General features: G+C 41.1%; 1 protein-coding gene across 2 annotated transcripts in view; it reads right to left on the bottom strand.

Moving 5' to 3' along the window:
- The window catches only part of DOCK10 (dedicator of cytokinesis 10), a gene marked incomplete at its 5' end in the record, with an annotated part of 193,040 nt that overhangs the window by 151,091 nt on the left and 28,796 nt on the right, over positions 1 to 13,153 (bottom strand). Inside the window, one exon of one of the 2 annotated variants that reach the window (XM_084243251.1) lies at positions 7,437 to 7,541. The exons of the other annotated variant lie outside the window; for it this stretch is intronic. Coding sequence (XP_084099377.1) covers positions 7,437 to 7,541 — 105 coding nt within the window. Of the gene's footprint in view, positions 1 to 7,436; positions 7,542 to 13,153 lie in introns of those variants that run through there. 2 annotated transcript variants of the gene reach the window in all.

The following is a 13,153-nucleotide window of genomic DNA, read 5'->3' on the forward strand; positions in this document are numbered from 1 at the left end:
ATCATTAAAAATACATCACAACCCAATTACAAGTCTGCCTGACACCAGGGAAATTAATGCCTTAGAGCAAACTGCTGGGAATTTTAGATTAATTTAGATGAAGTCTGTGATGAAAGCTGCCTCCAGCTTAACCTCTGATGCTATTTTAGTATCTTACCAGTCACACAGATGAACTTTCACTAACAGGGCAAGAATGAGTGTGGGGGTGTGTGTGTATGTTTGTGTATGTGTGTGTACACGTGTCACACACACAAATGCAAACAGTTCTGTCAAGAGCTCTATATTTTTAACGTAGAGCTCATTCTTTTATTTCTTGTTTTAACTTCGGCCACTTGAAACTGAAGATACATAGTAGGTATTTGCTGTTTTTTTGCCTATTCAACACCTGTTCTTTTTTTTTTTTTTAGTGATAGTATCTTAATTTCCTTTTGAGGACTGACTTCTGCCCCTTCCCCATAAGAAGCAGTTGTTGTGAGTATGATTAAAAGGGTCTACTTTTCTGTAGTCAAGGGCATGGCACCCCCAGAAGGCCATGCAGCCCTGACCCCAGAAATCTGAATCTCGAGAAGCTCAAATCCCACAAGACTATCCACTGGCTCCAAACACCAAGATCACCCCTCTTTCCCACTGCCCTGAGCTGCTGGTAGTCCATTTCTATTCTTTTCCCAGCCTGTCTATCCATTTTTCCTTCTGTAACCTTCTCTAGACAGTAGGTGTTTACTAAGTAGGATTTTACTGCTCAAAACTAAACAAATCTAATATGATATCATACAAGGAGCAGCATCCATAATAAGAGGCTATTATTTTCTCAACTTTATTTGAATTTAAACGGTCTTGAAGCAGAACCTCTCATAGTCAAAGACTCCTTGAAGTACAGGCATTAAGTGTAGTAAACTCATGTATTACTAATGAATTCTATAAAAACACACCAGCCCTCACACAACCTGGGGGGTGGGGGACCATGTACCTCCTTGGTTTTCCAAGGTGATAAACTCATTACAACCCTGATCTCTAATTTTCTACCATATTCAAGTTATCCCCACTCCTTCAACACCAGAGCAACCGGAGCTCAAAAAATATATTTATGTCAATATTTACTTTCCTTGCTGACACTGTCACATACTACGATTTTTCTCTCTTTAGAAGGTATCTCATTGTATGGAAAGTACTGCCGGAGCCCTAGAGTATACTCCAACCACACTTCTGTAAGCCACTGCTAGTCTCAGCTCAGCTTCCTTCATGCTGCCACTTTCATCTGAAGATCCCACTCACTACGTTATATTAAAACAAACTCATATATATATATATATATATATATATATATATACGCTTGTAGGAATAACACAGACACACCAAATAATTTAACAGTAACAATAGACACAAATGCTTTTATCATTTACCCCATAAATGTTAATAATAGCTATTGTTTTTTTACTGCCGCTATCATGATCAAATAGCAGGGATGATTGTAAGCATTCAACATTTTCATTGACTATTAATGTCAAATCTCGAAGAGATCATCATTGATTTACATTACAAATGCAGAAACTTGGATATTGAGGGCCAGTTCAGCAAGTGGGTGCAGGAGCTTATATTTCAACCCAGATCAGCATGAAGCCCAAGGTCTACTCCACCCTACTCCATCCTATACCACTCCACTCCAATTGACTTCACTCTACTCCATCCAGCTACACCATCAGCAAAGATCATGGCCTTGCAGGAAAAGAAAAAAAATTATTTTTTTCTCATTGGGAAGATCTGAAATAATTTGCATTTGGGGTACTATTCCTGCTCCCTTTTTGAGTTTCTGCCATGAAAGACACTAGACGGCCAGCTGGCCAGTGTGAGGTTCACTGGGCATCTCAGGGAAGGAAGAGAAAGGGGCAGAGGACATAAAGATACCTGGGTAAAGAGGATCAAGAAAAGAAAATTAAAAGACATGTTAAGGTACCGGATAGTAAATGCTAGATGTTTGCGTCAAGTACCATGATGGAAAATTGCCACATGTTGTGGTCATCTCTAAATTCAGAATATTTTGTACCATTGCCACCACTGGAGAAATAAAATGAGTTGATAGGACCATGGTGTTGCTTCCTGTCAACGGGGTTCTACATCTCTGCAAAGGCCACCTCCCACTCTGGGTGGGAAGGTGGGTGGCAGTGAAGGGCATCATGGAGTTAACGCTGCCTGATGTGGCAGTTTTCCCAACCTCACTGCTCTTATGGTGTAACTCCTCTCTCTCTTATCAACCTCGAGGAAATCAAGTCATTGCAGGTGCAAGCATACCTCATTTTATTGTGCTTTGCTTTATTACACTTTGCAGATATTGGTGTTTTTATAAGATCCTCCAACAGCAGGAAGATCCTGACTTGCTGAAAGCTCAGGTGATGGACAGCATTTTTTAGGAATGAAATATTGTTAAATTAAAGTGTGTTTATTGTTCTTTAGACATAACACTTTTGTACACTTTATAAACTACAGCGTAGTGTAAACATGACTTGTCTGTGCACTTGGAACCAAAAAGTCACATGACTTGTTTTACTGCAATGGTCTGGAACCCAATCCACAAAGGTAGCTCCAAGGTGCGCCTGTATGTTGAGTGTTTCTGCAGTACCTGACACCCGAAATGACTCTGCCCTGTGCTGCAGCCACACCCAAGGTCCTGGGATGGTGGCTAGATTTTAAGGTCACATCAGGTTTCAGTTTATACTTCTCCATTTCTGTGGTCCAGATTGAGTCCAGATCCCTCCAATTATGCCTGCTGCTTTGCTCTCTCCAGCTTGTCCATTATCATTTTCGTCCCTGCTTCTGTTGTGTATTCACCCTAGGCCAGCCTCCTCTTATCACTCCTGGAACCAAAACTCTGGTTCACGGGACCCCATCCTGTGCTGGCTTTCAAGGAAGCACAGGTGACCTGGGAGGGAGGCTGTTCACATTAACACAGACGCGTAAAGGATAAAGAATGAACTTGAAAGATCATATCACAGTGCACTTTATAAAGGAAGGCGTGTGGGACACATGCTAAAGACCTCGGATTTGCTCATCTGTGTATAGTTTTCATTTCCAATTTTCTATTAAAATGCTACCAAGAGGCCTCCCTGGTGGCACAGGGGTTACAGTCTCAGTGCTATCAAGCTATTGCCAGCCACTGCAGCCTGAGTTTGATCCCTGGCCAGGGAGGTGACCCACATGGTGCAGCAGACCTCTCCTGTCTCCCCTCAGCAGGGTATTTCAGTAGATCTGCCTGTTCTGCTCCCCACTCTGTCTCTGGTGAACCCTCTCACCCCCCTGCACCTCTGGCCTACACCCCATCTCTTGTATGAGTAAATAAATAAATCTTTTTAAAAAATGCTAACCAGAGTAGAGGAAGAATGGTTCTGTATAGCCAAAGTTTTCCAAATTCTTAGAATTCCTGCAATTAATGATCCCTAAATCAGTAACAACTTAAAAATAATTCACATTTATTTAAACATATTTTGCATGTTTTCTGATTGTACAGATGGTTTTCATAATAGTCCAGTTTAATCGTGTATTTAATCTTTCCAAATTAGGACATGCAACTTAGAAAGGAAACGATCATTTTATTGACTTCCTATGCGTCAGAGATCAAACTGGATGATTTGGATTAAAAAAAAAATAAAAATAGAAAGTTGAAAAGAAAATCATCAACCACAGTATACCTTATGAATTTTAAAAATTAAGGAAAGTAGTTTGCACCTGATGTTCTAACAAGTAAATTTAATTTCCCTTGAACTTTTTTTCTCATGCATTTACATTCTCACATTGTATGCTTGTCCTTTATAAGTGCATTAAAATATATGAAGGTGTTTTTTAAAAAATACACTTGAAAATTGGATTAATGAAGGGAACTTCCAAAAAGATCAAAAACTCCAAGAGGGTAGAATGGCTTTAAACAACATGTGAAGAAAACAGAAAAAACAAGATTATCAATTTGAATCATATGAGTATACAATTTGGATTGTACACCTTCTAGGAAGCCACAGAGTTCTGGATCAACATTCCTGATTACCATGAAATCAAACCACTTTTAAATTTGCCCCAGAGTAAGAAACATGTTGACTTCAAAATACATATGATCATTATAAAAACAGAAAACCATGACAGTTACCTCCAGCAATCATTACTTCTCCTGTCACTACAACATATGAATATATACAAAAGTTCCCAGAAAATCACCCCTTTACTCCCTAAACTTACTCTAGGCCTATCCCCATTTGTTGGGCATTTTGTCACTGAAATTGCTTCTTCATTATCACCCATCAAGCCTGTCTAGTTTGAACTTTTGGAAAACTTAGGTGAGTGTGCTGGGGAAAGTCTACTCTGGCTTAGGGTGTGATTTTGCTAAGCTGGAAGAGAAAAGATGGTCTAAGGCAAACTCCATCAACACTTAGAGCAATCTGTCTCCCTCCCCCCATCATCAGCGCTCAATGTGATACAATTTAGAATTGTGTGTACTGAGTGGTTCTGCCACAGACAAAAATCTCCCAGGTCAAAGGTGTCACCTGTAAGACGGAAGCTTCAGTATCACGGTCACTAAAAAAGAGGGTCTCACATAGCTACGTCCTTCTTCCTTTGGAAAATGGAGACATTTTTCTTGATATTATACCACATAATGCTTGGAAATCATGACTTTTTACAGTGTTAAGTCATGTTCAGAATACACATGGTCAAGTTTGAATTCCAAAAAAACAATCTTAAAAGACAGGGCAGGTGAAATGAGGGACATTTTCTGGAAGAGGAACCTAAGGATCTAAGTCATTTGCCCAAGGTCATAGAGACGGCAGGACAGAGTGTTCAAAGGACCCTTAGAATTCGATTTATGTGTGTCACTGTCTGGGATCCTCCTTTTCCCCAAATGAAAAACACATCTCAGAGTATTACTTAAGGAAGGACCGAACAATCCCCAACTCCACAGAAGAGCTGACCTGTGAAAGTAGATATGCCTATCTTAAAACGACCAAAAAGCAGGCAACAGTAGCTGGAAAGTCCCCAGTGCCTTTCAAAGAAGAAAGCTAATCACTGTATGAATGATCTTAATTAAATGTGAATGCACAGCTACTGAATGCTGTGGGAAAACACTAGGTTCTGAGTGGCTGGTTTCTTCATAGTTCTTAGTAGCAATACCTTCAAATTCAATTAAGATAATTCATGCAGTGATTAGCTTCATTCTATGGTGAGACACCAGGGACTGTCCTGTTGCCAAGCTGTGCATGTGGTCTAAGATAGGCGTGTTCCCTTCTGCTGGTATTGCCTCTTTTAGTGGTTACTACAAATTTCAATGGCATAACCCTCGGTAGTTCTTCATTCCATGGAGAGAAAAGCAGCAAGGAAATTATGTTCCTTGGTTCAGTCTAAAGGTAAAAATAAGCTCAAACCAAACAAGTGTTTCAAGCAGTTAGGCTCCTGATGAGGCTGATAGTCAGTGACCGAATGAGGCTCTTATGGGGCTAGTAGGAAGATAAAACTGAGCTCTTGATGCCAGTGGGGAACAAGAGGTTACATGCAGGATCTGCATGTTCTAGTCCCAAAGCCCTAGGGGAAGACCCTGGTGTGCCCCAAGGGAACAGGGGGAGGGTCCCATCTCATCTCTTGGTCTGTCCCCAAGGGACATGCATTACTTCAAAGGCGAGACAGCAATGGACCAAACAATGTCATCAGCCAGGTCTCTAGAAAATTCTGCTCATATAAATTACCACCAAATAGATTGTAGGTTTAAAGAGAACCATTATTACTTGTATATAGTATTCCTGGACTTGAATATGGCCTATCAAGGGCTGAGTGGCTATCATTTGATTATTCATATTCATTAAAAGACTATTCATATATAATCGTTATGTTATCAGGTATATATTTTCAGGTGAATATGATGTACGTATACAATATATAGTATATAACACACATATATAGTATATGTAAATATATATATAAAATATATATATGAATTTTTTGAAAAGCCACTCTGTTGCTAGGTTGAAGATATTCATATGAACAAAAAGGTTATTTTTTTAAAAAATTTTAAATTTTATATATATTTTCCATTTTTCATTTTTTCACAATGTATGCATTTTCACTTTGGTTATAGTCCCCATACAATTCCCACCACCCTTGTTTTGATCCTATTCCCTTCTCAACCCCCACATCCCCACAGTGTGTCGCTGGTTTATAGTTGCTTGCAGCAACATGGATGGGGCTGGAGGGAATCATGCTCAGTGAAATAAGCCAGAAAGAAAAACAAAAAGATTCTTTATCCCCAGAGCAATGGTTCTTAACCAGGTGATCACCAGCTGTCGCAGCAGACATTTGACAGTATTTAGAGACTTTTTTTTATGTCACAACTGGGAAGAATTTGCCACTACTGGATAGAAGTTAAGGATGTTGTCAACATCGTACAATACACAAGACAGCTGGTCCAACAGAGACCCCAGTAAGAATAGCACAGAGGATGAGAACCTCTCACCTGAAGCAAGCAAGCAAAACTAAGTCACCCTGTAAAAAAAGAACATTCCTATATTAAGAGCTACCCCACATGTCACTGCAGCAGTCCCCCATGTTACACGCGAACCACAACTCCCATAGTCAACCATCGGTAATTTTCAAACAGAACAATCTAGAATTCTGCAATAAGAAGATTCCAGGGTTCTAGTTTTGTTTGTGAGCAATAATAAGGCAGAGACATTTTTAGCAGTAAAGAAAACCAAAGCTTTCAATTGTAAACCATCAACTTTCTCTCTCTTCCTTAACTCATTAAGTTGAATACTTGTTTGCATTCTTGTTGATAGATTGAGCTATTCTAAGAATTTTAAAACAAGTAATGAGTGGCACATAATGAAACATATTTCTTAAAAACACAACCATATGCAAGTTACCAAGAGGGTTCCCAGTTGAGATGATACAAGCTTTTCTTTAAAAAGGAAAATGCCTATTCTAGCCATCATCCAACTAATTAAATCCTGTGTCTCAAGCAACTTAAGGTAGCGATGCAAGTAATTCCAATATTCCAAATGTTCTAATAACGGTTTAGCTATTTAAATCTCCCTATTATATGCTCTAAAGTAACAATGAAAGTAGTTGAAAATAGTGATGTAACTAAAATGGAGATGATATTTATGAGTCCAATAGACTATTCTGTTCTAGGTAGGACTTTATCTATAGTCTGTGTTAGAATTTCACTCTAGAGCTAGTCTTTTTTTTCACATTTGTTGATTTTTAGTTGCAATCGCTTTTTCAATAGAATTTACAACCTCATCCCCATTTGCAGTCTGATTATACAAGTGCTAAGTGGCAGAAAGATCTAGAAAAAAATTTATCGGGGCAAAAAAAAAAGAGGCAAAGCTGTGAAACCAAACTGCTAGTCCTCTTGAAAAAAAAATGTTGAAGGAAAGAAGGAAAACACACATTGAAATTCGAATACCTACAGAGCTAAACCTGTGGATTTCTCCTTGATTGACTCTCCTCACAGTGCGTCTCTTCTTCCGAAATTCACTGGACTCTCGTTTAAAAACCTTTCCTCGGAAGCTCATCGTATCGCTCTTCTTTAAGTTGCAAAAATATTTTAAAATATCAATTTCATTAAAGCTCTTTCTTCTATGCTTCACCAGGCTAAGCAAATCTTTCTCTTCTGATAAAAAGGGAAATACTCGTGCTACAGTAAGACATCTCAACAGAAAGGAAAAGAAAACCCACAAATTACCACTTCCTGTGACTAACTACCTACCAGCTGTTCGGTGAATGTGTCTTCTCGGAAAGCTGCTTTCAAGAAGGACCAAAATGCAAAATGACTTTGGAATTGCTCGTGACTACATAGCCATCGGATACAAAATCACCTCTAGAACCGAAGGAAGATTAACCCAGAGAATTACTTTATGGGACAGCTCCGCACCTATCACTGAAACATCCATCCAAATTTTAGCATTTTGACTCCATCCCAAAGGAAACTGTAATCATATACCTGAGATCTGAGGATTCTGCTTAAGCAGTCACTCAAGTAAGTGTAGAGAAAGTTGATGGGCTTCTGGAGGGGGTACCCAAGATGATCACCACTGCACAAGGGGGCAAGATTGAAATTCTACTTATACTGGTTTCAAAAAAATAAACTATGCTTTTCCAATAAATACATTGAGGTGGACACCTTGATTTCCCATGTCAAATAGCACAAAGAGTCAATTCTGTAATCTTTAGATCCTTACTTACATTTTCTGGGGTTATTTATTTATTTTTTAAAGATTCATTTACTTATATAAGCACTGGGGTACAGGCCAGAGGCGCAGGAGGGTGAGAGAATTCACCAGAGACAGAGCGGGGAGCAGAACAGGCAGATGGACCAAAAGCACTGCTGAGGGGACTGGCAGGTGAGACAGGAGGGGTCTGCCGTGCCATGTGGGCATCTCGCTGGCCAGCCGGGAATTGAACTGGTGCTGCAGAGGCTGCGGACAACTTCACAGCACTGTGCTCAACCTGCTGCACCACTGCGGAGGCCCTCTCTGGGGTTATTTAAAAGCACAAATCTCCCTTCCAACTCACTTGGCTGTCCCTCCCGCTTTTAATTTTCTCTGCAGCACTCCACTAGCAGGCAGCGCTTGTATTTTACTTTTACTTATGGTCTGTCTTCTTCCACTATTCTCTCTGCTTCACACAGGTGGGTATTTTCATCCACTGTCTTTTCTGGCATCCTGAAGGTTCTCAGTATGTTTTTGTTAAGTAATGGAAGAATAAATAGGGGACTTATATTTTTGTGCTTAACGATGAACCTTGTTCCATATGTATATTGTGTTTTGAAATATTAGCTATTGATAAGACTTATATAATTGATACATACATGTGAAATGTAGGCATGCAGTCAATCCTTTTCCTTCTAGATGTGTGTGATAAACATTTAGATGCCTTGGGATTAGGAAATGCTTGATTAGATTAAACATGAGAGAGATTTATTCGAAAGATGATGGCCGCGGGAGACAGTCACCAGATTGTCTTGAGATTTGCTTCCTCCACCTGCAGGATGGGTCTACTTAATAGTAGTTTTGCCAGCTGCCACAGGCGCTGAAAAAACCATGGTCAGTCCATAGAGCACTGCACAGACTATAAAGATGGTTTAAGGCATGCGTCCACGAGGACTGGTCTCCACGACCACCGAGAAGGGAGTCCTGAGGAAGGGGCACTATGAAGGGGCCCCATGCCCACTCCTGGGTCAGGTCAGGGAGGGTCAGCTCTATAGGCTTTTGTTAGGGGGTCTTGGTGCCAAGGCAGTAATGTGCATCATGGATACAGACAGGAGACAAATCAGGAGAGTTATTTCCACGTGACGGGTTCCCAACATTCTGGGAGTTTCGAAGGTTAGGAGAAGCAAGGCTGCTAACTAGCTCAAGATGTCTTTCACATCCTCGCTGGAAGCAGGATTCAGGCTACAGATGGAAAAGGAGGGAGTGACAAGAGGAGAGGGTGGGGGGTTAACACCGTGTGGGTTTCGTGGAGGTTTTTGTTTCAGAGCCTTGTCTTCTCTTTCTCAACACATTTATGGGTCTAGGTCCAGCTGACTGCCAAGTGAGCACAGACCTACAAGCTGGAAATGAATGGTCACAGGTATCCCTGTGGCTCCTTCCTAAGCTACCTCAGGCCTTTACTTAAACGTCTCTTCCTCAGAAAGTCTCCTGTGATCATCAGCTTACAGTGGTGACCCTCTCTCTTAAATAGTCTCCATCCCCAACCTTGTCTTCCTTCCTCTCTGTCACTCTATCTCTCTCCCTCTCTCCCAGTTTGTTTTAATTACCATAAAGAAAATCAAATAAGACATTTTCATGCCATCCCAAAAAGCCACTCCAGCAAACACTTCCGATTCTGCACTGAAGATGGTGATCCTGATGATAAGCTCTCACTGGACCAGTCAGTCCCAACAATAGTGCCTTATATAGACGCCGTCTACTTGTCTAATAAGCTTCCCCTTTGCCACTGCCACCGGCTATTCCCCCACACTAAGGAGATCTAGTTGAAGCACATACACACACCCAGATCTGAGCTTCTCGCATCCCTCTACCTATAACACAGAGATCTGTGAGTCAGGTCAAAAGAACTAGTGATCGTTCCTTGTCTACGTATGGAGACTGAGGAAGCTTCTTTTGAAAACTGTGAGCAAAATAGCAAGAGGCTATAAAAATAACCGCTGGGAGCAAACGCTGCTATATTCTGTAACTGCTTTATGTTGGCTGCTGGGATTCCTCAAAGCAGAAGTCCTTCTGATCCACTGTCACTGGATATTTACAAACCCCACTAGCTGTCTTTTGCTCTAAACAGATTTCTTCCTCCAAGTCATTTGTTGGCATCTGTTAGATGAGCAGGTACATTATAGTAAATGCAGAATTTTTAGATTTAACTTTTTCCCTTATGTGAGAGAGTCTACTCTGAGTCCTTGTTTCCTGGGATAAGACTGTGTTCCTATTTGAATAGCTGAAAAGAGCACTTTACAATCATTTTTGGATTTTGCACCCACTTGAGATGCTAATAAAAACTATTGATAAGGCATAGAGATACTTAATCACCAGAAAAATGTAAGTAGTCAGAAAGTATGTATGCATGGGTGGGGGTCACAAATCTCTGAAGTTCCAATGTGTGCTCTTACCCGAAGGCATGCTAGACCCTTAACTCACAGTTGTATAAGAATTCTAATAATGAGGCATTGAGTAATCTTAAGTAACTCTTAAGTGACTTCCTCTCTTTCTAATATTTTCATCTACTCTTCCCTTTTCTTTTTTTGGCACCACAGTTCTTATCCTTGAGTCCCTCCCAACTCCCCACTCAACTTCTGCAACATGAGAATGACTTATTTCTCAATTTTCATAGATGTTGGTTGTGTTAGCCTAACTACTGGCAAAAGTGGGCATTGCCAACCAGCATATGGGGGTGTCAGCCATCACAAGGATGGGAGTATGCAGTAGCAAGGACTGGAGTGTCCCATGAGCCGGTACTGATGAGAACCTCACTCGGCCTTGCTTTCTTGATTTCAGACCAAGTCTGTTTCTCCAACATTCTGTGATACCCTACACGACTCCAATGTACTTTTCTGCCTAAATTCTGAAACCTGATAGCAATGAAAAAAAAAAAAAAAAACAACTAGGAGAATGGGTACTAGGAAAAAACAGAGATTAGTTGGCTCAACCACAAGGAGTCACTACCAAGTCCACCAAAAAAGAAGTCAGATAGCAACAAATAATCAGAATTGATTCGGTACTACACTTAACCAATGGGCTTCATCTAAAATACATACTGTCCTCCCCAGCCTCAAGAAGTGTGCACCTGGCAGAACTGCTCACTTGAGTTCGAAGGATTCTGGGAAGGATAGACCCTAAGTAAGGCTCTGACTAATTAGTGGGACTCAAAAAGATAGAAGGGTCAAGGGTCTTCTCGGAAAGAGGAAGGTAGTATAGAGAAGGCATAAGAGAGAGTGTTTAAAATCATAGTCTTGGCGGTCAGCTTGAATTCAGCTCCTGGGTTCTGACGGTCTGTATTAGTCTTCTATTGCTGTTGAAACAATTAACCACACATTTAGTAGTTTCCATCCACACCCACTGATTACTCAGTAGTTTCCATGGCTCAGAAACCTAGGTCCAACATGACTCAGCTGATTCTCTGCTTGCAGCCTCACCTGAGTGCCAGCAGGTGTTTTTCTGGAGGCTCTGGACGAGAGAGTCCAGTTTCAGGCTTCTTCAGGTTGTTGGGAGCTTCAGGCGTGAGGGCCCCGTGTGGTTGCTGTCTGCAGCAGGGGTCATGTCAAGTTCTGGAGGCCACCGGCATCCTCTGGTTACTGTTCCTTCCCAACCAGCAACCAGGAGGCTCTCAGACTCTGCATCTCAGACCTCCCCTCCCATCTCCCTGATGCGAAATCTCTCTCCTGCTGCATCTCTCTACTCGAGATGGAAAAAAGTTTTGGCTGTTAAGGTGTCATGACATTAGATTGGTTCCATCCAAATAATCTGGGGTCATTTCTATTTTTAAAGCCAGCTGATAATTTTTATATTCACAATTTCCTTCACAGACATCCTGAGATTAGCGTCTGAATAACCAGAGTCACGGGGGCAGGGGAGGTGGCATCTCTGGAGAACTGTTTTCACCCAGAACTCTGGAGGGCAACTTGGCTTCTGTGTTTATCTTTTAAAGACAATTGAACATCGTGGATGTACTGAGAAGTAGGGTGGGTGAGGATCATGCTGGGCCTTTGAGAGTTGCTTCCACTGAGCAGTGACATGGTGGGCAAAGTGGAGCAGGGTTAAGAAATTAGAGGAAACAAATCTGAATGCTTGAGTGCATCCCGCAAAAAACGGACACTAAAATAAAGGTGAGAAAGAGAATAACAGTTCTGGGGAAGGACAGCAGAACCAAACAGACAGATTTGCAAGACGAACAGAAGTGAAGAAGTTACCAGACACACAAACCGAAAGCAAGATACTATCTGAAGACAACGAGCTGGGAAAAAGGGCGTCTTTAAAATGCTGAATAGCATTGGTGGAATATTGCAACGGGCTGTCCAGTTGGCAAATGACATCCTCGCAGAATCTAAGAAACCAGAGGGCAGAAACTTGGGCTGCGTTGATAAAAATTACCAAAAAAGTACCGTGAGGGAAGCAGAGTTAACTGAAAACTAGGTGGCTTAGACTTGGAGCTACGTGATGTCATACTTGCATCGGCCGCCGGCAGACACTTCCTGTTCATTTCATTTATTTTTTACTTTTTAAAAATTTATATTTTATATCATTGTTCATTTTCAAAAGATGTTTGCTTCCCGCCCATCCCTCTCAGGTGGAGTCCCCATAGAGTGTCCTTCCCCAAGGCACCCGTGCACCATCACCTCAGTCCCCTGTGCTCCTCTCTCCCTCCCTCTGACCCCTCTCCCTCCTCCTGCCCTGCAGGATGTCTCTGGTTTCTAATTGTCTGTTTTTGTTTAGTTTAGTTTTGTTGTGTTTTGTGTTGTTATTATTTTTTTCCCCTGCTGTCTTATTTGGTTCTCCTAAATTCCTCCTGTAAGTGAAACCATCCGATATTTTTCTTTTTCCTTCTGACTTATTTCACTGAGTATAATTCATTCCATCTCATGATCTGATCTTTATTCCAATTTATTTTACCTGTTGCCCTCCCTGCATTGGCTGTG

Source organism: Talpa europaea (genome assembly GCF_964194135.1).
Source record: "Talpa europaea genome assembly, chromosome: 1".
Classification (NCBI taxonomy): Eukaryota; Metazoa; Chordata; class Mammalia; order Eulipotyphla; family Talpidae; genus Talpa; species Talpa europaea.